Genomic DNA, 26,789 nt, shown 5'->3' with positions numbered 1-26,789 from the left:
CCCCCCCCCCCCCCCCCGCTGAAGTCCTCAGAATGTGACTGAGTTGGGAGACGGGGTATTTTAGAGAGATAATTAAGGTAAGTGAGGTCATTAGGGTTGGCCCGAATCCGATATCCCTGGTGTCCTGATGAGGAGAGATTCGGACAGAGATGTGTACAGAGGGAGACCTTGTGAGGACACCGGGTAAGACGACCATCTACAAGCCAAGGATAGAAGCTTCAGAAGAAGCCAACCCTGCTGACACTTTGATCTTGGGACTTCCAGCCTCCAGAACTGGGAGGAAGTAAATGTCTGTTTGTTGAAGCCCCCCAGTCTGTGGTCCTTTGTTACGCGGCCGAGCCGTCTAATGAATACACCCCCCAAGGAAGACCCTCTTAAAGCCAGCTGCCGTTCTGGGTGCCCAAACAGACCGAACACGTCATCTCAGCAGCAGGGCCAGAGAACTGTGAGGTCACTGGTGTTCACACAATGGGCTTCAGGGGCCTGGGGCTGGTGGGCAGGGCACGTGAGAGGCAGGATGGCTCAGCCAGAAAGCAGCCAGCAGGCCTGGAGCTGGGGAGTCAGGAGCAGGTGGTGTGGGAAACTGCAGTCCTGGGTTCCTCCGCTCAGGATGACCACAGCGCACTCATCCCACTCCTCGGGGTCCACGCCCTACCCTAAGAGAACCCACAGCTGAATGAAGGCAGGACCCGTGTGAGACATGGGATGAGAAGAGCTAGAAGCAGCCAAGGCCCCTGGCCCAAAGTGGGTGCACGTCAGGGCCTGTTCTGAGAAAGACAGAGCACCCGCGATCCACAGTCCAGTACATAAAACTGTGAGGGGACATCATGTAAGTCACGCAATAAGCACTGGGGGAGGATGTGGAGAAACGGGAACCCTCGTGTATCACAGCTGGGAATGTAAAATGGTGCAGCTGTGGGGGAAACGGCTGGGCAGTTCCTCACAAGTTAAACACAGACTCTTCAATTCCATGCCGAGGCAGGCACGCAAAAGATTGAAAACAAGTACTTACATAAGCACACTCACACTCTCTCTCTCTCTCTCTCTCTCTCTCACACACACACACACACACACACACACACACAGTTTCATAGCAGCACTATTCACAAGAGCCAAAAAGGTAGAAAGAACCCAAAAGTCCATCAGTGATGAAGAGAGACATATTGTGGTCTATCCCTACAATGGAATAGTATCCGGCCATAAAAAGGAACACAGTCCCGACACCTGCTACAACATGGATTAGTGAAAACTCAGTGAAAGGAGTCAGACTCAAAAGGCTCCACAGTGTATGATTTCCTTCATATGAGATGTCCAGAACATTCAAATCCACACACATGGCGGAGGAGTGGTCGCCAGGGGCTAGGGGAAGGGGACATGGGGTGTTCTGGGGTGATGAACAAGTTTTGAAACTAGAGAGAGGTGGTGGTCCCACAACGTTGTCAATCTACCAAATGTCACTGAACTCTTCTCTTTAAAATTGTCATGCAAATTTCACCTCAATTATTTTTTTAAGTTAAGCTCTAGGTGTATGGGAGGTCATTTCAGTCTCTCTACCTTTGCACATGATTGACAGTTATTTACACACACACACACACACACACCCTTCTGCATCTCTCCTTGGCACTTTTTGTGGCCATTCCCATCAGGACCGCCCTCCTTCCTGTCTACCCCTCACTGATGTCCTTGACGCCCAGCTTCCCCCGTGAAGCTCTGTCTACAACAGCTCGTGGTGGCTCTCCCCACCTCGACTCCCCACCGCTAACAGAGAACAACGATTACAGTTACCTCATCGTGTCCTTGGGAAGGTTAATAAGACAAACATACACGAAAGGCCCAACAGAAATGGTCCTGAACACATATTCTCCTTCTACTTCTCCCTCCCTAAAATTTGATCATGGCCAGTCCCAGTTATACGGTTTCCATTTTAGCCACCTCCCTGGGTGTCCCACAAAATCTGCTGAGTGGCCAGTCATTTCAACAAGCAGAGGTTTGGGGTTTCACTGGAGGGCGGCTGGGGCCCCAGGCAGCAAAGGCTGGAGGGTGAGGTTGAGGCCGTGCTCAAGAGCGAGGCTGGGTTGGAACTGTGTCTCTCTTCTAAGTACTCTTCAGAGCAGCCCTGGCCTCTTCCCTACCAGTTCTTGAGGATAACTGGGTTTGATTTTCAGCCTGGAATTCAACCTTCCACAATGAGGTATCATTCCATCTCCCCCTACTCAACAGAGACCCTAGCCCTGAGGTTAGAGGTCTCCTCCCCAGTCCTCCTCCCTATGCCTCCTTATTCCTAAAGACCTCTATCCTTTTTCTCCATGTGTTAAAATATCAATCTTTTAAAGATTTTATTTATTTATTTGAGAGAGAGCGAGAGTGATAGAGAGAACACAAGCGGGGTGGAGGGCAGAGGGAGAAGCAGACTCCCCACTGAGCAGGGAGCACGATGCGGGGCTCAATGGCTCAATCCCAGGACACTGGGTTCATGACCTGAGCCAAAGGCAGATGCTTAACAGACTGAGCCACCCAGACGCCCCTCCAAATATCGATCTTTTAAGGCCCACCTCAAAGCCTGCCTTTTCCACAAAGCCTTCCCCAAGGATTCCAGTCAATAATGGCCTTTCTCCATCCTCATCCCACTGCTGTCCATCCGTCGGTTCCCAGTTACACTCAGTCATGACTGAGCGTGGAATGGCATTCTTGAGCCTTTTTCACACGTGTAAACCTTACTTCCACATTGAGGTTAACAACCTGAGGAAGGGACTCAGTCTCATCACATGCTTTATCTGCCAAGTGCTAACGCTGAGCTGGGACAGAGGGAAAAGCACATTGCTGGAGTCAGGCGGGGTGAGCACATCCGGGCTCAATCCCTCACTCACTGACTGAGCCTGAGTCCCAGCGGTCTTCATGCAGGCTCCCGGCCAGAGTCCTCCCAGTGCTGTAAGGAAGCTCTGATGAGGCCTTGCAGGTAAAAGAGCCCTGCCCAGTGTGAAGCAGGAGATAACGGAACACACGACTGTTAAAGCCCATGCTCCGTGACTGTTCGATGAGCTGGATGGATGTGCCATGAAACCACCCTCCAGGACTCCAGCTGCTCTGAAGGTCATGGTTCTGGAAGAGCAGCTGGCAGCCCAGGGAGGTCCCACGTGGCTTGGACAGAAAACTGCTTCTCACCAAGGGCTCATCAGGGGGCTGAATGGCTCCTGCTCAAGCCGGGGCTGGGAGGGGACCCTGGAGGAGTAAAGATTAGGGCTTCTGGCTAAACACACCATCTCCTGATGGTCCCCGGCCAGGAAAGAGGAGCAGAAATGCCCTGGATCAGGCAGATCTGTGCTAAACTGGGACTGTGACTCCTGGGTCACTGAGATGAATGCATCCCTAGGGGAGAGATGACTGGCCTGGAAGAACACCGAAGGATGGCAAAGTGAAAGCAGACACTTGTCCTAAGGAGGAGCAACCAGAGGGTTAATCCCAGAGTGGCAGGCACCCACCTGTCCAAGGATCCCCCCACCCCTCCTCAAAGGGCAACATCTGCTGGGAATCAGTATGCGGTCCTGCCCTGCCGGTAATTAGGTCAGCTTAGAGGATTTCCCAGGTCAGGAGGGTGGGAGGCGGCAGCCCAACCAGCTCTAGCATTTCAGCCAAGCTCCCACTGGCAGAGCTGGCCCCTTCCCCCCAAGACAGGCAGGCACCTACTGATGTGTGGGCCAAAAATGAAGGAGCCTGGTGTGGGGGTAAAGGAAGAAGGTAAGGCTACCCACACGCAAGCCCCCACTGACAGGCCCCCTGGATGAGCCCCCGGCCCAAGGAGCAGAATGAACAAGAGGGAAAACTCTCAAGGATTCTGGCTCTTGCTGAGTCTATGGGGAGGTCACACAGAAAGGCTAGAGGGTGGGAGTAGGGAATGGTCAGCCTAACGGCCGTCAGTAAACAATTTAGCTGCAAAATTATGCTCGTGGTCAAGTCTAGGTTTGAGAGAGTGAGGAAGCTTGCCTGGAGCCTTAAGCAAGAAAGAGCAGAAAAGAAGCCAATCAGTTCTCCTGCGGCCTCTCTCTCTCCAACCCTTCTCCCATTGCTTGGGAGGGAGCTCCCCCAACCAGCAGAAATCCAGGAGTGTGCCTAACAGACTCTAATGGTGGGAGTAGCAGGCAGGAAAGGCGAGTCCTGAGAAGCCCCACTGAGAAACTCATTCACACCCTCCCCACAGGGGATTCCCTTCCCCCTTCTCACTCTCCAAGTGGGCAAGCCAAGAGCATCAGAGACTTCTCTCAACTTGTCAGTGAAATATGGAGGAGCTGGCACGGGTTTGACACAAACCAGGAGGTATGGGCTGTGTGGACAGCTGTGTGCAGGACACGTGTATACACAGCAAATGTCTCCCCTAGACGGGAACAGAAGACAAAGGAGTGGCTCAGGGTTATACACCCTATGCTTCAGTTGGCTTCATCTTCATGCACCCCGAAATAACAAGAGGAGCCAGTTACTGAGCCCTGCTATAGAGAGATGCAGAAACTTCTCTGCTGGGGCTCAGGGAGGCCAGTCAAGTCTAAATGGAGTAAATGGGACCACACACACACACACACACACACACACACACACACACACACAGGAAATGACCAAAGTTGAAAAGGATTAACATAAAAATATAAGCTAATGTGATTATGGGGTACTAAAAGCAATCGATTATCTGCAGTAAACGTTCAGGCTGAGGACAGCTTACTTCTGAGCCTGAGCGCATTCTAGGCTACCCACTTCTGATGTGGACTCCAAGTATATAAAAGCATTTGCTTTCAGCCTCAACAAAAGGCAAACGAGGAAGGTTAATCTGTGTAAAAATAAATGACGTCCAATAGATCGCTCCTAAACCAAATGTCGGTTGTAGATTATCTGGGGTTCGGGCTTTCTGTAGCATTGCTTCCCATCTGTCAAGGTGGTCGTAAATGCAGCGAACCAGGCTTCGAGGAAGAGGCACAGACACAGCGCCCACCGACAGCACAGAAGAGGCTTTGGCTGAGATGAGGCCACAGGTGTGAGCCCAGCCCATGTCCAAGGGCCTTTTCTCCAGACTAGGTCATCAGCGCCTCTTTCAAAGTTGCTGCCCCTCCCCCACACTACGCTGCCACGCCAGCCAGCTCCGCAGACAAGCCTGGTGAGAGTCCTCATGGGGCCACAGCAGTGTTCCCAGGAGCCCTCGGACCAGGCCGCAAATTCATCCATCCACGGACTGACCTTTAGCAGAGACAAACTGAAGCTAGTGGGAGAGGAGAGGAGGGGGTCCTGCCCATGTGCCAGCTGCACTGGCTTCTGAGCCCCACTGCCAGGTTCCAGCCATGAGGCCAACAGAGCAGGCCATCACCCCAGCCACTGGGTCAACAGCCTCTGCTTAAACACACCCTAAGACACAGGACTCCATCCTTGGGGGCTTCTTACTTCCCTTTCTATTTGGGGCAGCTCTAACAGCTCAGGGGATGTCTAATGTCCCTTCCTACTCTACAGTCTGGTGAGTCTAACAGAGAGTTGTTGGGTAAATTGGACAGAGAGCTGCTCTGATTGTAGTTCTGACATCTGGACTTTTCGAAGAACATGTCTCATCCCATTTCCAACAACAGTCTGCGGGGAAGGGGATACCCTGTGTCCCCTACCCTCAGGCAAACTATTATATACTCTCCTGTTCTTCATCATGGTTTTCAGACCCTGCACCATTCTAGAAACCCAGTGTGCAGAGCCAGAAGGGCTCTCAGAGATCGTTCCTGCTAATGCTTTCATTCCTTTATCTTATGATCACCCTAAAGAAATGTTAACATAATTTGGTGATTTTTGCATGTTTTTAAGTTTAAAAAGATGCCATTTTAGGTCAGCTTGTTATAATTTTTATCAAGTGTAGTTTTAAAACAATCTTTAAGATGGTTAGCACGTGCACAAATTCAACTTTCCCCCTCATCCGGCAAGTGGCATGTATTGTCCAATTTAGTTCAGGTGAACTAGAGAAGCAGCAGCGTGACTTGTTAACACACTTGTAGATGTCATATTGTATCACGTCAGCCCTGGGGACTCAATTCCATTACAATAATTTAATCAAATGTTAAGGTATAAAAATACTCAAAAGCTGCTCTCACACCCTGAAGTTGGAAATTCTTATCCTTGGCACTTTGGAAGTTTTTAATTTTCTCTCTAAAAGAGAGACACTTTCAGAGTGATTTCCGTGCACTTCTCTGTTACAGGTGTGGATGGCGTTTCTTCCCAGTGAATGAAAACCCACTTTAAGTATAATGATCACTTTTTTGAATACTAGAAACATCTTGATGTGCTATATAAAAATTCTGGTCCAATGAATACAATCTGGTAACCATCACGTTCAGGCAACTTGGCAGAATTATTACTATTACCATTGTGCTCCTCGTTAACTCTATGAAGTTCCATATGTCTCTCATCTCCGTTCATGGCTCATTTTGGATAAACTAAACAATAGATGGAGAAGAAGAAAAGCAAATTACAACCAAAAGACTGAAACCAGCCCTGCGGTCAGTGGGCAGTGTTTGGCACATAACATGTCACCCGATCTCCTGGAAGTCCTCATACCTCACACGCTAGGACAGCCCCAATCTGTTTCATATTAAGGAGGGGAAAACACAATAAAGGTGTTAATCAATGGAGCTGAAGTCAGATGCCATTTTAGCCCTTGGAGAACCCCCAGAGCTTTAGAATCACAGGCTGGAAAAGGAGTCTTATTTGATAATCACCCTACTTGGGACTGCACTGAATTTTTCTTTTTTCCTTTTTTTCTTTTTTTTTCAGATTTTATTTATTTGTCAGAGAGAGAGGGAGCGCACAAGCAGGGGGAGCAGCAGGCAGAGGGAGAAGCAGGCTTCCCGCTGAGCAAAGAGCCCGATGTGGGGCTTGATCCCAGGACCCTGGCCAAAGGAAGACGCTTAACCGACTGAGCCACCCAGGCGCCCCCTGCACTGAATTTTCTTATGAAGAAATTGAGGCCTAGACAGAAGACCGCACTGAGGTCACCTGGCACATCAGAGGGAGCAAGGGTTGGTACCCAGGGGCCTGACTGAGTGCTCTCCTCTCACTGTGTACCCAGAGTCCTTTTGAGCGTAAGGCAGTGTCAAGGGATCAAAAAGGACAAGGTGGGAAATAGGGCCCCAGCACCCAGACTGTGTCCTGTTTGCCTGGTTTCCCCGCCCAGTGCCAGGCCCAGCTCCTTCCCCACAGGAGACACATGCTAAATGTTCACTGGATGAATAAATGGATGAAATTATAGTAGGGTCAGGATTTGTGCTCCTGGTGCCTCCCCCCCACCCCCGCACCGCCACTGCCCCAGTCATGCAGCACCAGCTCCTGTCCCCTTTCCATAAAGCTGGGACAGTTTCTGTCTTGTCAGGAAAACCGTCCCTCACCACCCAGCTGCTGGCAGCGCCCAGGCAATAGGTGACCAGGACATCGACAGTATGTCTGAAGCGCTGGGCGGGAATCAGGAGACCTGGGTTCGATCCCAGCTCTGAAACCACATAGTACTAAGACCAGTACTGTTTTCCCCAGGCCCTGTCTTAGTCTGTCTGGGCTGCTGTCACAAAATGCCAGACTACACGGCTTGTCAGCTAGAGAAATTTACTTCTCATGGTTCCGGAGGCTCGAAGTCCAAGCTCAGGGTGCCAGCACGAGCGGGTTCTGCCAGGGCCCTCTTCTGGGCTACAGACTGCTGACTCCCCACTGTGTCCTGACTTCGTGGAACAGTGACCTGGCTCTCTAGGGGCTCCTTTATAATTGCAATTATCTCCTGTATCGCATGACCTACTCACCTCCCCACGGCCAGCTTCTAATACCATCACCTTGGGCATATACATTTGGGGGGGGGGCATAAACATTCAGGCCACAGCAATCCCCCACCTGCAAAAATGAAAGTGTTGATTCAGTGGTTCTGAAGTGTGGTCCCTGACACCCAGCAAGAGCAGCACCACCTGGAAATTTGTGAGAAATGCATCTTCTTGGTTGCACCCCAGACCACCTGACTCGGAAACCGTGAGAGTGAGGCCCCCCTGTGTTCTGACAAGCCCTTCAGGGAGCTCTGATGCAGGTTAACGTCTAAGCATCACGGACTAGCCTGCCTTTCAGGTCCCCTGCAGCTCTGACAGTTTCCAGCCCAGCCTGCGTGAGGAGATGATGGGGATCTTCATGACGATGGCCACAGCGAGCACTTGCTGACTCTCGGCACCAAACACTCCTCTGAGCGCTTAACGTCAAATCATTCCATGCCCGGCAGACCTCAGTGGGGAAGCTTGGACACAAATGGTTGAGGCTGACAAGCCCAGGGATAAGGCCCCATCCTCTCACTCAGTGGCTGCCGCCCTCTGAGCCTTGTTCAGAGGCCCAGAATGGGAGTCTAAGAAACAGGCCGAGGCAGACACCAATTCAGATGTGTGCAAACACACAGCATGTCCCCAGGCCAACTGGTCTCCCTGGGGACCTACCTGCCCCCAGGTACTCCAGGACTCTCATCCCCACGTGTCAAACCCAGCTTTTGTATTTTGAACAATGCAGGCTATTCAATAAATCATGGCCTGCGTGGTGTTATCACTGATTATTTGACTTATTAGCTGTGGGGTCAAGAGCGACAGTGTTTCTAAGTTGTAGGTGAAGGATCAGAAGCTGGGCTATAGCCCGGCAGCAGGGAAATGACCTGGGAAGCGGCAAAGGACCCTCCGTGACCCCCGTCTTATCCCCTCTGTCCGCTACAGCCAGTGTTAGCAACAACACTCAAATCAGAACAAGACCAACTGAAAACACACACATAAAATCTTAATGGTTGTCATTTCCAAGTGACCAGGATTTCTGGTTTATGGGTGGTTGGTTTTTCTTTTTTCCCCCAAATCTTACAACTTTTACCTTTATAACCAGAAAACTAATGTTTAAGAAATAAAAAGTATGAATTTGTGTGCTTCGCTATGTGTTTTACTTTAATAAAAATTATTTAAAAAGTTATGACAAAGGGCATTGCCTCCAACTCACTGAGTCCCTGCCAACCTAGGATAGTGTTAGTTCCTGGACAGAGTGGGTGGCAAGGAGAGGATGAATTCTCCAGAATGAATTTTTCCCTCTGAGTCTCTCAGTATGTCCATCTGGGAAATGGGGAAATTATCTCTGTTTCCAGAGGGTTCACGGGCAGATAAAGGCAGGGCCCAAGGTGAGTCCCCACACTGCCCTTCACCCAGTCTTTGAATTCATGTTCTTACCAGCATTCTGTGACTGGTGTAGTTGAATTCCTCTGCCCCTGGAGATCCTGTGAGCTTTCACCTTAGAAAGGGACAGACAGACAAACCTGACAACTGCCACTGTTCCTTGCTCCCCATGCCTACAGCTCATAGGGAAAAAAGAAAAATAGAAGGTGGCCCCCTTCAAGTGGAGATGGAGGGGTATCCAACATGGGGCCAGAAGGAGTCACTCAGAACCTACTGGGTTTGCAGAATTTCCTAGAAAGAATGGGTCACAGTGGGTGGGGAGTGTCAGGAAGGAGTCAAGTCCTCTATAACCCCCATTTCCCAAGAGCACCAGTGGGTGAGGAGACATAAGAGAAAGGAGGCTGGTGGACTCTTGGGGAAAGGGTCAGTTGGGACCCCGCGCCCACCCCCCCCAGCCTATCCAGCCCAAAGCAAGTCAGCAGCCCCATGGTAATAAAAGAATTCGGCCTGACCCTCCTTCCTCTCCTGTCTCCAACTCCCTCCTGGCATCTTGGGTAAGAGGGTGGAGGGGTGTGGGGCAGCAAAGGCATTCTACAAATAGACAGATGGTGAGAAAATTCTGGCTACTAGTTAGGAGGCTGGGTTCTGCTCCTGGCTTTGCCACTGGGGTGCTGCACAGCTTTGAGGGAAGTCCTTCCTCCGGCTTCACTTCCTCCTGCGCAAAATGGGGGACTGGACGTAACTAGCCCCAACGCCTCCCCAGGCTCAGACGTGAGATGCTAAGGGCTTCCTCATAACCAGGGTATCTATCGGCTGCTCAGACCTGTGTGTCTCTTGCTCCAGCAGGAGGAAATAGAGTCTCCACCTGGAGTTTCAGTGGACTTTATGGCTGGGAAGGGTCCCTCAGTACTCACGGTAGCACGGAGGTTAAGAGCTCAATCACATGTAATCTGATTGGAATCGGATGGATCTGATCTGAAGCCCCAGTTGCACCGTTTAGTAGCTGAGAGACCTCAGGAAAAAGCCACTCAAGTTACCTGGGCTTCACTCTCCTGTAAAATAAGGCTACTGAAAATACATCATAAATGAAGTGTGAAGTGAGACGATATCTACTAAAAGCCCTTAGCGCGTTGCCTAGCACACAGTAAGCTCTGAATACCTGGTAGCTGCCATTATTCTAACCTCGCTCTCCTTATTACTATTATTGCTGCTATGACAATAACCAGGGATGGGAGAGGTTATGGACACAGCACACCTCCTGTCCTCCCACTGCTGATCAGGCTGATAACCACGGCCAATCTACATACATCTGCAAGAAGAAGACCACAGGGGCTCCTAGTTGTCTCAACCCAGAACCAAGCTCCACTGGAAAAGAGGTCTCTCACTATTCAGGAAGCTTTATACCTTCCTCCCTTCCTCTCCCCCTCTTCTCTTACGCGCATGCACACACACACACACACACAGCCAGCAGTCTTCATCAGTACCATAGAGAATTCTAGAACAGACTGGGGCAAAGGTTGAGCAGGTGCCAGCTACCCAGCTGTGCCTGAATATAGGGCTTACAGCAGCCTACACAAAACAAATAGAAAATGAACAAGCAAGCGAGCCAGCAGCCACACAACCAGGGATGATAAGAAGACAATGGGCTCTTCCCAGGCCTGGCCACCAAGTCCCGTGGCTGTTGAGACCAGGACTTGAAACCCAGCCAGAGCTGGGAGGGTGCAGTGATGGTCACATGGTATTCTGGACCAGAGCTGCTTGAACTGGAAGAGGTCTTGTGTTGGGTGGATTGCGATTCATCCCCCTAGAGATCCAGGGCTGTCTTATGCTAGACACCAGCTGAGACCTGAATCACAGGAGAAGCCCAGGAGAGAGCTAGACTAGGAATCCATAGGCCAAGAGTCAGGAACTGGATGTCCAGGCTTGGCCCTGCTCTGATTTATGCCACTTACTCAACTGGCCACCCAGATCTCTGTGCTTTGAGTTCCTCACCTGGAAATGATATATTGCCTAAAAGTGATATATTAACTTGGTGTGGCCAGGGGTATGATAAGGATACAGTTAGGTCAGAGGAAGCAAGACAAGGGGACCAAAATGGTTTATTATGAGAAATGGACTCTCATTCCCTGTCGTGAGCTGTGCATCTCACGTCTATTTCTGTTTTGCTGATTGACCCTGTGTTGGCTTCCTCACCATCTCTGAGCCTCAGAAAAGCCACCCCTCCTCTCCGCTATCCTTTTTCCCTGTGGGTGTGGACAGCATGAAATGAGGAAATTCAGTCTTGAGGATAACCAGACTGCCCCTTTCTTCTTAATCTTTGCCCCACCCTTTTGGAGACACTCCCTAATGAGCTTGCTGGAGCACAGAAAGAGCAGAGGCTCCATCTTTCAAGAGTCCACCGTGGATCTCCTCCTTGAAGTCTTCCAGGTCACCACAGATTGTATGAACTCTCTCTGCTAAACTGCAAGAGATCTGTGGCGGGAACCAGCCCTTTGCATCTAACGTTGATGACTCTGTGTAGTTAGTTATCTTTACCATGACGCGCTTCGTCAACCAGAGGGCCAGGTACAACTAGGGTCCCAGAAGAGACCGCCTCTTCTTCCCACTGCAACTCTCACAGTACCTAGCACCCAGCTGATCACCTTGCTGAGGTTCGAAAATATTTTCTATCGCTCACCAAAGTCGTGAGGGAATAAGGCAGAGCAGGAAGCTACTATAAGGAAGGGAGGTGGGAAGTATCAGGAGCTCACTTTCATGGGCCACTTTTTACTTGGCAGGTGCTGTGCAAAGGGGTTCATGAGCATTATCTAATTTCATCCTGACAACTCCATGCAGGGCAAGTATCACTTAACTCCCCAATTTACAGATGAAAAGTAGGGGAGATTTAAGTCATTTGCCAAAGGTCATACAACTAGTGAATGAAGAACCAGATTGGAACCCAAGCCCTTGTTCTTGGGCTATTTTCCCCTTCCAAGACCAGATGCATGCCCTTGGGCTTTCCACAATGGGAACTGGGAAAAACAAACCTGAGGAAGGAAGCGGGGTGGGGGTGGGGGGGGAAGGCTGACAACTGATCCGGAGCAAACACACGCCAAGCCAGCAGAATAGCTTTAGCCATCTCTGAGCAGCCCTTGGTCTGTTTTGGTCTGTCCCTGACACGCCAGCATCTGGGTAGACCCCAGATGATGTCACCAGTCCACTGAGAAACAAGGCATTCTTGCTCTCAGAAGCCCCAGATGCAACTTTTTTGGGTGCCATCTAAAAGCCCCCTCTTTATTTCTCAATGTGTAAGAACACAAACAATCTGTGATATATTCAGAGAGGGTTTTCCCAATCAGACTCAAAATGCGGCCAGTGCCTGACCCAGAACCTAACCCTACTCTCATACCACCAGCCTTCCAGAACCTTCCAGCCAGGCCCAGCCTCACACCATTCATAATCTTTTGCAACATTTCCTTTAACCTCAGCTCCCCCTTAACCTGCCCATCTCACCTGGGCCCCCAGCTGCCAGTGCAGCATGGCAATGCATCAGCAGCCCCGCTGCTGAAGGCAGCCAGATGGAGAAGGAAAAGGGTCAGAGGCCTGGGGGCCAGTCAAATCCATTCCAGCCCCCGAAGCCCAGTAGGCTTCATGCCGATTGCTAAGATACTCAGGACAGGTGGTGCTGGAATAGCCACATATCCACAGGAGTGAAAAGACAAAGCGCTAAGGCCCCAGACCTCTGCAGCTGGATGGGGTATTTCACCGTGTTACAGCAAGGTGTCACGGAGGCCAGTCTTCCAGGCGACGGGATTCATTTTTAGCCTGGGCCTAACTGGGAGTCTTTATTCCTACCGGAGAGGCAGCATGCTGACAGTGCAGAATTACAGACAGGAAGCAGAGTTCTCAGACCCAGAAAACCCTAGGGACACTCAAAGAGAAAGGAGAGAGAACAAAAGCCGAAATGGCTTAAAAAAAAAATACATGGGGATTTAGCAGAGAAAATATTGAAGCAACACAATGGATAAACCCTCTGTACTTAAAAGTAAACTCCGAACAATTCATAAAGCCGAAGAAAGTTCCAGATGTTGTAATCCTGGCCCTGATACAGGAAAGGAATATCCCAACACAGAATTTCATGGATTACATAAGAGAAAAATCAGCCAAATTAGAACACAGCAAGAGGATGAATGTGGACCAGATACGAACAGAGACTTAGTCACATCTCAGTGAGAAGTGTTAGATATTTATATCCAAAGCCCACCGCGGATATATTTGTAGTGCCTGTGAGGTCACTTGAGTTTCCTCTCTAGTTCTCTTTCTCAGTGTGGATTCAGTTAATCTCAGCCGACACCTGACAGGGCCCTGAGTTAAAGAACTCAGGTATACACACATAAGCACCTGGACCAGGTAGATCCTTCTAACCGGTCAAACCACACAAATCAGCCCTCTCCCCTCTTTTCTGAACAACTTAGCCAGACTGACTTTGGCCAGGATGTGTCCTTGTTATCATAGCAGCATTGCTGAAGCCAGAGAGGTGGACAGGAGAACAACAGACACTGGGACCTCCTCTCTGTGCTGAGGCTGTTGGAGGAGATGGGCCCTTCCCCCTCCTCACCCGAGGAGGGGGACACTAGCACCAGGCGATGAAAATAACCCATTGACGTTACACCTGTGGATGAGGAGAGGCTCATGGGATTGCTCCCTGTTGTGTTTCCATTTTCTTCTCGGACCAGAATGAAAGGGAAACCTAGGTAGGCAAAACAGACGAGAGCTGGGTCAGTGGCTCTGTCAAGCTGGAAGGGGACCATGGGGGCAGATGGTGATTCTTCTGTAGGGGAAGGTGTCACAGCCTCTGCCTCAGGGCCTGAGGAAGACTCTGGGCAGTGGCCTTACAGGGCAGCGTTGGCCAAGACCCAGAAGGCTCTGGTGCCATGGACTCTAATGTTCCCTGACGGAAGACTGGCGTTCCTGTGATAGCCAGGGTCTTATGTCACTCTTCAAAACAAGTGACCCCCAGACAAGAAAGCTTCTCTAACCAAGGGACCATCGATCAGCCCGTGCTAGAACCCAGAGCTGCCTGCTGGGTAATGAGCCAGGATGAGGAGACTCTGGAATGAGATCCAGTCCCAGCTCTGCCACTTGGAGCTGTCCTACTCTGGAAAAGTTGGTTCCCATTCTGAGCCCCCATTTTCTCAGTGTAATCAGGGTCATAACACCCGGTCCAAGGGTTGTTCTGAATCAGTGAGATGACAAAAGCCAAGACGCTAGCACAGTCCTTGACACAGAGTAGGCGACCTGTCCGTGGTACCGCCCTGAGCCCCTTGCTGTTCTGCAGACGTGCGGCGGGACCTGGAACAAGAACTTGCAACGATACCTATAGCTCAGCCCCAGCACTTTGAAAAACAAATTCTTACACAATCTCTTGTCTGCGTAACACTAGCACTTACAGAGCCCCTTTTCTGACATTCTTTTCTATTTAAATAGCCCTGTCAGGTAGGCGTTATGATTCTCACTTTACAACTGAGAAAATTAAAGCTTAGGAATGTTAAATAACTTGTCCCACTCCCTTTAGGCCCCCTAATTCATCTGGTCTTCAGCGCCCGTTCTGCCACCCCACACTGGAGTCATCATCCACTCAATACAGACTTCCTGAAAGTTTACCAGGTGCCAGGCATGGTTTTAGGCACTGGATGTCCGCTCTGACCCGCGGACAAGAGCAGACCTGGCCTGCTGTAAGCCAGCCACGTTCTCCGCTCCCCCATGGCTGATGGTACATGCATGGGAGCAGTGGCCAGAGTGATAGACCGTGACACATCAGGCTGTTACCAGCTGAGCTGACTGAGGATGACTGTGAGGCATGACCGGTAATCTGATATAAGACATTCTGTGCCCTGGAGGCACTTACAGTCTCTCAGGGTAAGGGAGGCATAGCCAGGTCAAAAGCATATCGGAGGGAAGAGAAAAACCATCCAGAGAACCACTGGTTCTCAGCCTGGGATGTGTATCAGAATCATTGAGGGGGCTTTTAAAACATTCTGGTGCCTTGACCCAACTCTCAGAGATTATGTTATTGGGTTCTAGAGTGGGTCCCAGCATCTGCATATTTTAAAATCTCCCCAGGTGAGACCAGCATGTTTCCAGGTTGACAACCCACATATAGGCCCCTGCCAATCAGAGTGTGGCTTGCTGACCAGCAGTACTGGCATCCCCGGGGGGGCTGGTAAGGAATGCAGAAATTCAGGCCCAATCCAGACGTAATCATTCCGTCTGTGCACTTTAACAAGATCCCAGGTGACTTGTGTGCACACAGAAGGTGGGAAAAGGCAGGCTGCGGCCTGTGGATCAACAAGAGAAGTCCCCTGCCCCAGCCCCAGCTGGGAGATACAGCCCACCTGCTCCCCGCCAGGCAGTGCATACTCCTAGAGGGTAAAGCAAGGGGGCTCAGGTGACTGTAGAGAGCCATGCCACCAAGCTCTGCTTTTCCTGTCTCCCCCAGAGCTGCACCTGGGCCTGCATCATGGGGCTCCATGTACAAGAGCTGCTGGGATCCCAACAAACCCCTTCTGTGCCTAGAAGAAAGTTCGAGAGCTAAACCCTGTCACCATTTCAGTGACCAGAAGAAAAGGGAGTTTCTTCCCCTTCCACACAGTCCTCTCCCCCCTTCCCGAGTGCTCTTTAAGGGAGAGGCAAGCTCAGGACAGCATCGCCTCAGCCCAGCCCCAGTGAGACAGCGAGCTGCCTGACCAACCATAAAGGCAGCACTGTCCCTGCAGGCACGGAGGTGGCTGGTACCAGCTACGCCTCAGGAAGAAGGGAATCCTCGAGAGAAGGCCAGACAGAGACACACACAAAATCTGGCCCCTGCCAGCATCCTGCAACCCACTCCCAGTGCTGTATCCCTGCTACCACTTCTGTCTTTGTTTCTATCCGTCCTGTGTGTGTGTTGTTTCCACACGTGCCTGCCTTTGCTCTCTCATTAGACTGAGAGCAGCCATCCTTGCTCCTCCTTTGTCACTGCCCACAGTACCAAGTACAGAGACTGACGCCCAGCAGGGGCTCAATAAATATTGTTTGTATTCATGTGCACACATTTTCTAGGAGTCAAACCCATAGCTCCAGGCTAACAAAGAGCTACTCACTAGCAGGCATTTATTAAGGATTACTATCAGCACATTGAGATTCTATGGGAGAAAACAAGAAAACTATTAGGCCCGTCTTCAAAAAGCATGCACTCCAGTTTAGGAAATCAGATTTATATGTGCCAAACCTAAGACCAGAGACCCACAGAAATCGAGCATGTTTATGATAAGGCTAGGCACACCTATGTATACTGCATATGCCAACACAATGGAAATTTTTTACTCTGGTCTTTGGACAGGTTATTATTACTTACTTACTGATTAGCGTTTTTTTAAAAATTTTTATTTATTTATTTGACAGAGAGAGAGCACAAGCAGGGGGAGCTGCAGAGGGAGAGGGAGAAGCAGACTCCCCGCTGAGCAGGGAGCCAGACGTGGGGCTCGATCTCAGGAGCCCGGGATCATGACCTGAGCCAAAGGCAGATGCCTAACTGACTCAGCCACCCAGGCGCCCCTGATTGGCATTTTTTTCCCTCGGGTACCTCTACCACTCCCCCATGCCCCTCATCCTGGATCATGTCCACTCTACCAGATAAACAGGATGTGAAAATGCCTAGAGTTAGAAGGCGAGATGGATCAAGACCAGAAACTTCTCTCTGCTAGATGCCCACAAACACCCAACACAGTAGGACATCATCTGTTTGCCCCCTCACCCCAGAGCCAAATTTCCTGGGCCATACACACTACGTTGCTTGCCCATTCAAGGCTCCAAAAAGTCCTAGCTCAGGTCCCTGGGGCCCCAGCCAGAATCCAAGGAGCATGCTCTCCGTCCTTAAAAAGAAAACCACAGGGGCACCTGGATGGCTCAGTCAGTTAAGCGTCTGCCTTCAGCTTGGGTCATGATCCCAGGGTCCTAGGATGGAGACCCACATTGGGCTCTCTGTTCAGTGGGGAGCCTGCTTCTCCCTCTCCCTCTACCTGCTGCTCTGCACTCGCTCACTCTCTCTCTCTCTGTCAATAAATAAATAAATTAATTAAATCTTAAAAAAAAAAAAGGAAAAGGAAAAACACAGTACATCACGTATGGTTGCTTTCACGGTGACAATAAGAAAATCAGGCCAAAACTCATAGTCAGAAGCAGACTTCCAGCAATGGGCCTTTCCCAGCAATGTGTCAAACTCACCCCTATTCAAAAGTCCACTTTGCTCTATGTCAAAGAGGTCTAGGTATGACAGACCAATAAACAAGGGTAAGTGGCAAACACGGAGGGTTCTGACTATAGAGCTATGCAGTCCAATACAGTGGCCACTAGCCACACATGGCTATTTAAATTAAATTCAATTAAACTGAAAATTCAATTCTCACGGTAGCCACATTTCAAGTGCTTGAGAGCCACACATGCCTAGTGCTACCATGTTGGACAGTTGCAGATATAGAACATTTCTATCATCACAGAAAGCTCTATTGGACAGTTAAATGTTTCTTTTGAACTAGTGAGTAGGGTATTCTGGGAACTTCTGTTGCTCCCTCCATGTTTGCTAGAGAAGTTTTGGTTTTTTTAAGATTTTATTTATTTATTTATTTATTTATTTATTTCAGGGAGAGAAAGAGAGAGTGTGAGCAGGGGGAGGAGCAGAGGGGGAGAGGAAGCATGAACCCAATGTAGAGCTCGATCTCACAACCCTGAGAATAGGACCTGAGCAGAAACCAAGAGTCGGACACAATGGACTGAGTCACCCAGGTGCCCCCAGAGAGGTTTTAGATACTCTGAAATGTTGAGTAGAGGGAGTGCATTTTCACAATGAAAGAAGAAATGGCCTGAAATTCTCATGTAAATACAAAGACTCTGGGCAAAATTTACTAGGCTACAAATTGGGTCATTTTAGCATGCATATGTCCACACACGTGGTCTCTCCTTAAAAGGGCCATTTACTAGTTCCCCCAATCCATACTTTTGCTTTCATTACAAGGACTGCAAAGTCAGATGCTGTAAACTAGGCTGATGCCAGGAAGCCCACGCACCACCTAGTCCTACCCAGAATTGTTTTCTAGATCCCTTTGGGTTGCTCTAAACATTCTCTGGCTTTGCTTTCTAACCCAGCATCACTGGGGAGAAAAATCTTTCAGAGGCAGGTCAGCACCGTGGACAGCGGCAAGTTCCCTGTGAGCACCCAAGAGAAAGTTCCAGCATTCCCCTTTGCCTAAACACCCCTTCAGAAGGAACTATCTCTCAAACACCACCCCAAACACAGAGGAAGCTCAGTCAAGAAGCTTCACATGCTCCTCACCAACTACTCAGTCAGGGTCAAGATTCTCTGCACTCTAGCCTCCAGCTATACCTTCCAGTGCTCTAGCCTGGCCAGTACAATGCCCGACCATAGCTTCCCTCCTGAAAACCTTTGGTTTTATGCTCCCTTACCCCATCAGAAAGGCCCATTTCCTCTACCTATTCAAATCCTACCCATCCCTAGAGCCCCCCAAACCAGCCCCTGCTTCTCTTCAAAACTTTCCCAAAGGACTTCAGTCTACATTCATTTCCTCTCTTCTCTGATATCCCAAAGCATTATTGGCTTAGATAATGCTTTAGGGGACTTAATTACTTATCCTTTTGCACAATTACTGGGTTTATATGTGGTTTTTAAAGTTCCTGGTGGTCCAGTGTGTGGAAGAACTACCTCTGCCAGCAACTAGCCAGGCAGCCACAAGCAAAATATGTAGCCCTTTTGAGTCTGTTTCTTGACCAGTAAAATAATGATCTTGGATTAGGCCATCTCTAACATTCTATGACATTAAACATGCTCTCAAAACAAGAAGCCACCTAGAGGTGTGCCATGCAAATAGGAGAGCCTTTGAACACTGACTGCAGGTACAACAAATATTATATATATTTTATAATATTAAAAAACCCCACAAGGCATAGCCCAGGGCTTGGATCAGTCAGAGAACCCTGGTTTAGTTCCCAAGATGAGTCCCAAAGCCTTCAATTCCACTCATTGTGTGAGGATGATCAGAAAGAGATCTAGTTTCTGCCCTGTCCTTGCCTATGTCAGCATAGGAAAATTGCCTGTGGCCTCAAAGGCATTTTCCTTTATAAAGAACATGTCACCACCATTGTGTGGAAAAACACCACACAATGGGTATTATAACAGTGTCTCTCATATAAACACACACGAATAGGCCAACCAACAGCTGACAGCAGTGTTAACTTCACCACTAATGATGCATAAGCCCAGACAGACTCTGGAAAATAACAAAATCACCAAAGATGATGCCCCAAAACAAAACATTGGCTAGTCTCACAGGTAGAAGTTCCAAGGGGGACAGAGAACTGACTTAAAATGTCAGCTCAATATTATACTTCTTGTCAAAATCCTAGTTATAATTCCTCCTTGTGTTTAAAATCCTATTCTCAAAGCATTCAGCTTATGGATCCACGCACAATAAGATACAGGGATGACTCTTCCTCCCTTGCACCTGGAGAAATTAAGGCTCACAAATGTTTAACAACTGTTGTGTTGCAAATAAAGATCAAACTAGAATCAGAATCTAGTCAGAATAATTTCACTAACAGAGGCAACACGCACGCACAAGCACAGACACACATGCACATACACACACTCTGAGAACTCTTAGTAATATAAAGAGACAAGTTATGAAACTCACTGACCCTGGAACTGGAAGATTCCACTGAATACTTGCATAAAAATGCTACTGCCAAGGCAAATTGGCCAGCATCAGTAAAGAAGGAGGGAACTCTCACCGGGAAAAGTCCTTGGAATTGCTCTGCCAGACATTCACTCGCATCCCAGAAAATCACAAGATCAGAGAACAAAACTTAGCATCTGGTCCGTCCACCCCCATTGGCCTAAACTATCCAGGACAGTGAGCTCAGCACAAAAACCATCCTGTTTTAGGCCCTTCCCCAAGCTGGCTATGCTGAGTTTCCAGAGACGGAAAGCAGGGAGACTCCAGCACAACCAGGTTACTCAGGGTCCTCTATAATTATACCTCAATAAACCGCCCCAGACACATCCCTCCCTACTGAATTACAAGCACCTACCACCCAAGCCATACCATTTATTCATCCATTCCTGCTCTTACTCCAGGAGTTCTGATTATTAAGTGTTCAAGTTTTGGTATCTCAAGACCTCAAGTACTTTCTCTCGCAAGAGGCTTTTCCAGATCACCTAAGCCCAAAATAATCTCCTGCCAACTTTCTAGCATTTACTGGCTGGAATTAGCCAATGTTTCTTATATTTGAACATATATCTTCCTTCCTCTTCAGAAAGGAGATGGGGTCTCATGAGCTTCCAGAAGATGGTGCAGTACCCCTTATGCACACAGCAGGTGCTCAACAGATATTTGGTGATGATGATGACAATGACAGGACCTTCTCCCGAGGTGCATCTGGCACTGAAGGGCAGAACTAGGTATGAAGTCCTGTACACGGGGCTGGGTGGGGCCGGTGGAAAGGGCCAAAAGGAAGCCCACATGGTGGACAACAGCTCATGCAGACTTCCTCCAACTCTGGGTGCCCCGGACACTTTCCTCATCCTAGGACTGAGTGGTAAATCCTCCCTTCCTACCCCTGAGCTGCTGATCCCAGGCTGTTTATCTCGTTAACTCTGTTTATTGTGATCCTGGTAAGAGGTTCTGAAGCCCTCCAAGCCCCTCTCTAATTAAATTCATTAGAACAGATTGGGGCTTTCTTTCTGCATCTCAGAAAAATTAACAACACGATTAGCATCATAATGACGGGGAGAGGGGCTGCCAGGGAGGCCTTTCAGGAGGGGCTGGCCCAGCCTGGGAGGGGAAGAGCGAGGAGGAGCAGGTGAAGGAGGGGAAGGCAGATGCTCAGGCAGCTGCTTCCCAGAGAAGGGAGCTGCAGGAGCGAGGAGGGGATGATAACAGCCCGAGGGGATGAGCCCACCGTACCCCAGGCACTCTAACTTTATCAAGGCATGACATTTGGGAGAAGAAGGGCAGAACAAGAAATTAATCAATGACATAAATTCCAGAGACATGAGCTTCTGGGACAAGAGACTTCGAGCAATCTTCCAGTTTTACAGAGAGAGAAACACATTTAAGCTCTGTTAATGATGGGGCCAGAAGTAAGAACAGAAGCCCCTCATGCTTTTCGTGGTGATGTCCTTTTCTTGTAAGACTTTCCTGCAAGGACCTGGAGAGAGCAGGCTAGATGAGGCAGGTCACTTCTTTCCCAGAGAACCTGAACCCATCAGGTTTTTATTTATACACCTGATGGGTTCCCTCATCTAGAATACTCTCCCTTTCTACCAATTCTACCAATCCTTCAGGGCTCAGCTCCATTCTCACCTCCTCTGTGAAGAGCAGCTAGCATTTGATGAGTATTTATTGCCAGCCAGGGCTCTGCTGGGGCCTTCCCTGCCTTATCACATTTAATCCTTATAACAGCTCTGCAGGGTTCATACTGATATCCCCACATTACAGACGGGGAAGCTGCAGCTCCTCAGCTCATAAATGGAAGAACCAAGGTTTGAATGTAAGTCTGACCGCAAAGACTGAGTAGTTTCTACTATGCATATCACCTCCCTGACTCCAATAGCCATACTGAGGGATCACTCCTTCCTTTAAAGTTCTTCTCTCCAGGGTCTGAAGACTTAATTACATACTGTCTTGTATGATTCCTAAGAGTTGTCATATGTTTCCATTTACTTCCTCCATTTGAAAGCAGGAACCATGTTTCTGTATCCTTCAGAAGGACACAGTAGATACTCAAATGTGCACGCTGAGCCTTTCTAACAGATTTTCCTAGAGAGCCTTGGGCTACTGGATAAAACATCCCAGGTTTTTATTTTTCCTCTCCTATAATATATAGGAGAGGTGCATGGACTTCGATGTCAAACAAATACAAGTCTGAATTCTAGCTCTGCAGCTTACCTGTTCCACAGTCTTAAAGAACCACCTTTCTGAGTCTACTCCCTTATCTATAAAACCAGAATCCTAACAATCCTTCTTTTTGTAGGATTAAATGAAATGATGCATGTAAAGCACATAGTAGAGTGTCGAGCACATAGCAAACAATCTTTGATGATGACTATTACAGTAGGACACTTGTATTTTTCTCAGCCTGCCTCAAGATCTAAGGAAAGGAGAGTGGCTCAAGAGTTCTCCAGCTGGCTAGCACAATCCGACTGGTGCTCCAGGTCAGCAAAGCTTTGGAAGTGCCCACTCAAGCAGCCAGCATAGCCATTAGCTCCCAGAGCCCTCCCCCGCAGTCCCAAGGACCAGGCCATATGCATCCAAACTCTGCCCTTGCAGCCTGGCATGGGCTCTAGCCGGGCATTTTGAGTAAATGCTCAAAAGTTTGACATCAAGCTGCCCTGCCCAAAACAGGGTCTATCCAAACAGTGGAGTACAATCACTCCAGGTCTTACTGTCCACCATGACCCCTCTGCCCTGTTCCTACAATGCCAAGAACTCATCCAACCTCTGTTATAGCATTGCTGGTACTGAATTTTAATTTGTTTTTGCTTCTGTCTCTCCAACTCACTCATACACCCGACACCTAACACAATTCCTGGGATATATTCAAAGACTCAGGACACGCTAATGAAATGAACTAAATTTAGTGTGTGGGAAAGAAGGGTGTTCCTTGGACAAATAAGACTGAGTGTCTCTCTCCTTCCGTTCTTTCCCAGTTTAACTATGGATGTGCACGGTGACCTGGGCTCAAGAGTATAACTTCAAAAACCTCCCCTCCCCCATCTGGACTTCTCTGATGACTCCCACCTGACTCTTTCCTCCCCAGGACTCCCATACCCTTCCCCACGTGCCAGAGCTCGCGATTTTCCTACTTCTCTTGATTCTGAGCGTGCACCTGTGCATGCACTTGCTACTCCCCATCACACGGTTCTTTTCCTCAGACTCCCTCTAACATTCTAAGCATACCCAGACCACAATTTGCCCCTAAAATACAAGGGCTTAGGAGATGGAAATGGGAGAGCTGAGTAGCCTTGATCTTGTCCCAGAGCTCCCTCTGGGTGCCCTCCTCCCATCGGGCTAAAGCAGCTCCCAGTGAGGTTCAGCTGTCCAAGGAACATTTCTCTTCCCCCTCAAGCCAGGGATCTGGTAATATCTTATATCTCACCTTCTCTTCCATCATTTTCCTTAGCCAACTTCAGGGCCAGCCCTGACCTAGCCTCTGGATAGAATCACCCAGTCATCTTCATGGTTCCAGAGGAGAGGGGGCTGATACTGGAATGAAAGATCTGCCTTTCGACATCCTTGTCCAGATGTTCTCCCTCAAGCTTATCTATGGTATTTGTCTGTTTACTTGTCTCTCTTTTCCATGACACTGGGAGCTCTGAGAGACCAGCCGCTGTCTCAATCTTCATCTCTACAATCCCCACACTGCACACTGTGGGGTTCATTTGTATTTGCTAAATAAATAAGTATGTAGCCAGCCTTAAGTTCTTCTCACTCCCCCCCCACCCCGGTCCTCTAGGCCAAACAGACTAAGGACTGAACTTCTCGGCCTCCCCCCTCCTGGTGTCCCAAGGATTTCTTTTTTCTAAAGACTAAGTGATGACCCTCACATCCCAGCTCCTGGATGGGCTAGGAGGACAGTGGTGCTGAGGGAAGATGCACACAGAGCGATAGGAGCCTTGGAATTCTGTCCCTCGGTCACTGCAGAAAAGGGACCCTCCTCCACACCTCCTCCTCAGATATCCCAGCCAGAACTGCCCCCACCCCAGATAGCAGCCACCTCCTCAATGCACCCCTGAAAGCAGCAGCCCCGGAAGCCGATCTGCTTCAGCCCACAGGGAGCTCGCTACATCCTGCTCCAGCTCTCCGGGGAGCCGGCTCCTCTTTCTGTGTGCCTCGGTTTATCTCCGCGAAGCCTCTGCGATGCCAAACAAGGGATGTGGGGTGAGATTCATGGCACAAAACCAGCGAATATGTACGTTGTTATCAGAATCCCCCACGTAACCTCAGCCCCAGCCAAGCATTTCAACGTCAGAACCTTAATCCAATCAGCTCTGACGGACAGCTCCAGGTGTTGCCTCCTCCCTGAGCCAGGAAATGCCTGGGGAAGCTTCCCGCCCCACCCCCTACGATGGGAGGGGGCTCAGAAAGGTGACAAAGCAGAGGACAACGATCCCCCTGGGCGGCGCACACATCCCCCCCCCCAAGGCAGTGCCTAACTCCCCTTCAGGGTTGTCGCACAAGAGCTGGAGTCCAAACACTTGGATTTCTAAAGTGAGGGACCCTTATGGAGATGGAACAGAACCCATCAGCAATGTGCTCTTAACCTCCAATTTAAGCCCTGGGGATTTAGCTGTAGTCCCCAAGACAGGGATTGGGCTGCCATTCCCTGTCCTAGGGAGCAAACACAATTTATTGGGGTTAAATGTGAATGAGTCTCTTTCCTCATTTGTGCTACACTCATTCTTTATCTACACACACACACACACACACACACACACACACACACTTTCAGCTGAATCCGAAGGGGAAGCTATTAATCCCTCAGAAGTGCGACTCAAAAAAAGAAAAAAAGGAAAAAAAGAAAACCCAGCAGTTTTCTCGACACACACACAAAGAAGTGCCAACTCAGTTAAAACAAAAGGTTAGAATGACACCCCCCCCCCAATTTCCTTCAATTCCCCCTGCCGTGCAATTCCACTAGATCCAACCATCTCCACACCAGAGGGGAGGATAGGTCTCTGCCTTCCTTCCTCTCCCTACTCCCCACTCCCACAGCTGGTATGGCCCCTGTCCTCAGGACCCTCCGTTTACCACACACATTGTCCCTGGGCTTCTCCTACTTAACATCTCAAGTTCGGTGGGTTCTGAACCTGCCAGTCTCTGGCCCCATACAAACAATTCAACTCCTGCCCAACCACGTCTCAAAGGCCTGCAGTCTGCCCTTGCCGGAGCTTTGACTGGGCCCCAGCAGGGCTCATTACAGTTCCAAGGGTAGATAACATACACCAGGCCCTCATCCCAGGCAGACAGACAGGCTGGAAAGGGGCACTGTCATCCATTCCTCCAGACAGAGGGAGGAGGCATCGCTGCCCAACACACCCACAGTCCACTGCCAAATGCCAAGGAAGGAATCAGGAGCAGAACCTGGCTCAGGGTAGGAGAGGGGCTGCCATGGGGACCAGAGTCTTGGTGATTCAGCACTCTGCCCTCTCTCAGCCCAGCCCATGGGCCACACTCATGACAGCTCCTGAAGCCAAAGTGCTGACTTAGAGGCTGAGGAAGAATTCTCTCTAAAATCCAAAATTCTCCAACCCTCCAGTGGGGCTCGGCATCCAGGCCTTTGCATCCCAGGGCTCAGAACAAGACCAGGAAGAGGTCCTCGGCTGGTCCCTTGGACCCTGCCTCTTGCCCAACCTAGTTTCCCTATGCTTAGCACTCCCTCCCCCAGTCCATCTAGGAAACAAACCTGAACAGCTAGGGGAAGAGGGTGGCCGAGGAGGAACATAAGAGGCCTACTAGCCCCCAGCATCCTTCACCCCCAAGCCATAAATTGGACCAAACATGCAGAAAGGGGTTATAAGTGGATTTTGTAACCGTGAGTACACCAGGCCTTCAGGGCCCTAGGCCTCCCCAAGCAGGGAAGGAGGGCCCTATATCAGGTGATGGAGACTCAGTACAAACCGTGTGGCTACACAGAGCACCCGGAAGGGCAAATGGGAAAGGTGATGGGGTGGCAGGCCAGCTAACAGCCAAGGAGGGGAAGATGGGGTTCTTGAGAGGGACTATGGTGCAGGAGGAAACCAAGAGGCAGCTGGGAAGGAGCTGGGACAGGGTGTGCAGAGGGACCTGAGGAGGACAGAAACTGAGGGAGCAGATGGAGAGACAGGCCCCCAGAGTGATGGGGGTACGAGGTGGGGATGAGGACAGGGGAGGCTAAGGAGAGGGGTTGATGTGAGGGGTAGGAAAGATGGGGTCATACAAAGTGGGGTGTGGAGGTAAACAGGTATAAGGGCAGGGCTGTGGATAAGGCAGGGACAGAAGGCAAGGGGAAGAGGTCGAGGATGCAGGAAGGGGGAGGGGATGCGGCCAATGAGACAGAAAGGGTGTTGGGGTGGGCAGAGGGGTCGAAGCTGAATGGGGGTGGGTGCAGATATCCACAGAACAGGATGGATTCGGGTCAGGTGATGGTGTGGAGAGGAGAAGGGACAGGGATGTGGTCAGAGGGGGATGGGGACAGGTCGGGGGATGGAGACGGGCAAAGGAGGGCGGGAACAAGGGGGGTGTCGCTAGATGGGTTTCCATGACCCCCCGTTCTATCGCATCCCCATCTCTCCGGTATCCGCGCTCGCCTACCTCCGAGGGCGCGGGCTCCGGCCCTGGGCGCAGTCGGTGCTGTCCGCCGCCGGCGCCGCCACTTCCCCCGCGTCCCCTGCAGCGCCTCTCGCCGCCAGCCGCCGCATTAGGGCAGAGACCAGCCCGTGCGCGTCCCCGGGCGGCCGGCGCGCCCCCGCCATCCTGCGTGCGCGCCCCCGCGCCCCTCCCTTCGCGCGCCGAGCGGGGACCCGGGCGGAGGAGGCGGGGGGGG

The 26,789-nt window shown here is 50.1% G+C and overlaps 1 protein-coding gene across 4 annotated transcripts in view; it reads right to left on the bottom strand.

The window, feature by feature from the left end:
- NFASC (neurofascin) overlaps positions 1–26,675 on the bottom strand; it is a 175,868-nt gene extending 149,193 nt beyond the window's left edge. For all 4 annotated transcript variants that reach the window (XM_040636508.1, XM_040636505.1, XM_040636506.1 and 1 more), the window contains exon 1: positions 26,558–26,675. In XM_040636508.1, coding sequence (XP_040492442.1) covers positions 26,558–26,664 — 107 coding nt within the window. In that variant the 5' untranslated portion in view covers positions 26,665–26,675. The remainder of the gene's footprint in view (positions 1–26,557) is intronic.
- Between the last annotated feature and the right edge of the window lie 114 nt (positions 26,676–26,789).

The sequence above is a fragment of the Ursus maritimus genome, unplaced genomic scaffold (genome assembly GCF_017311325.1).
Source record: "Ursus maritimus isolate PB19 unplaced genomic scaffold, ASM1731132v1 scaffold_2, whole genome shotgun sequence".
NCBI lineage: Eukaryota > Metazoa > Chordata > Mammalia > Carnivora > Ursidae > Ursus > Ursus maritimus.
Note: the sequence above shows the minus strand (reverse complement) of the source record. Positions and strands in the feature narration are given on the sequence as shown.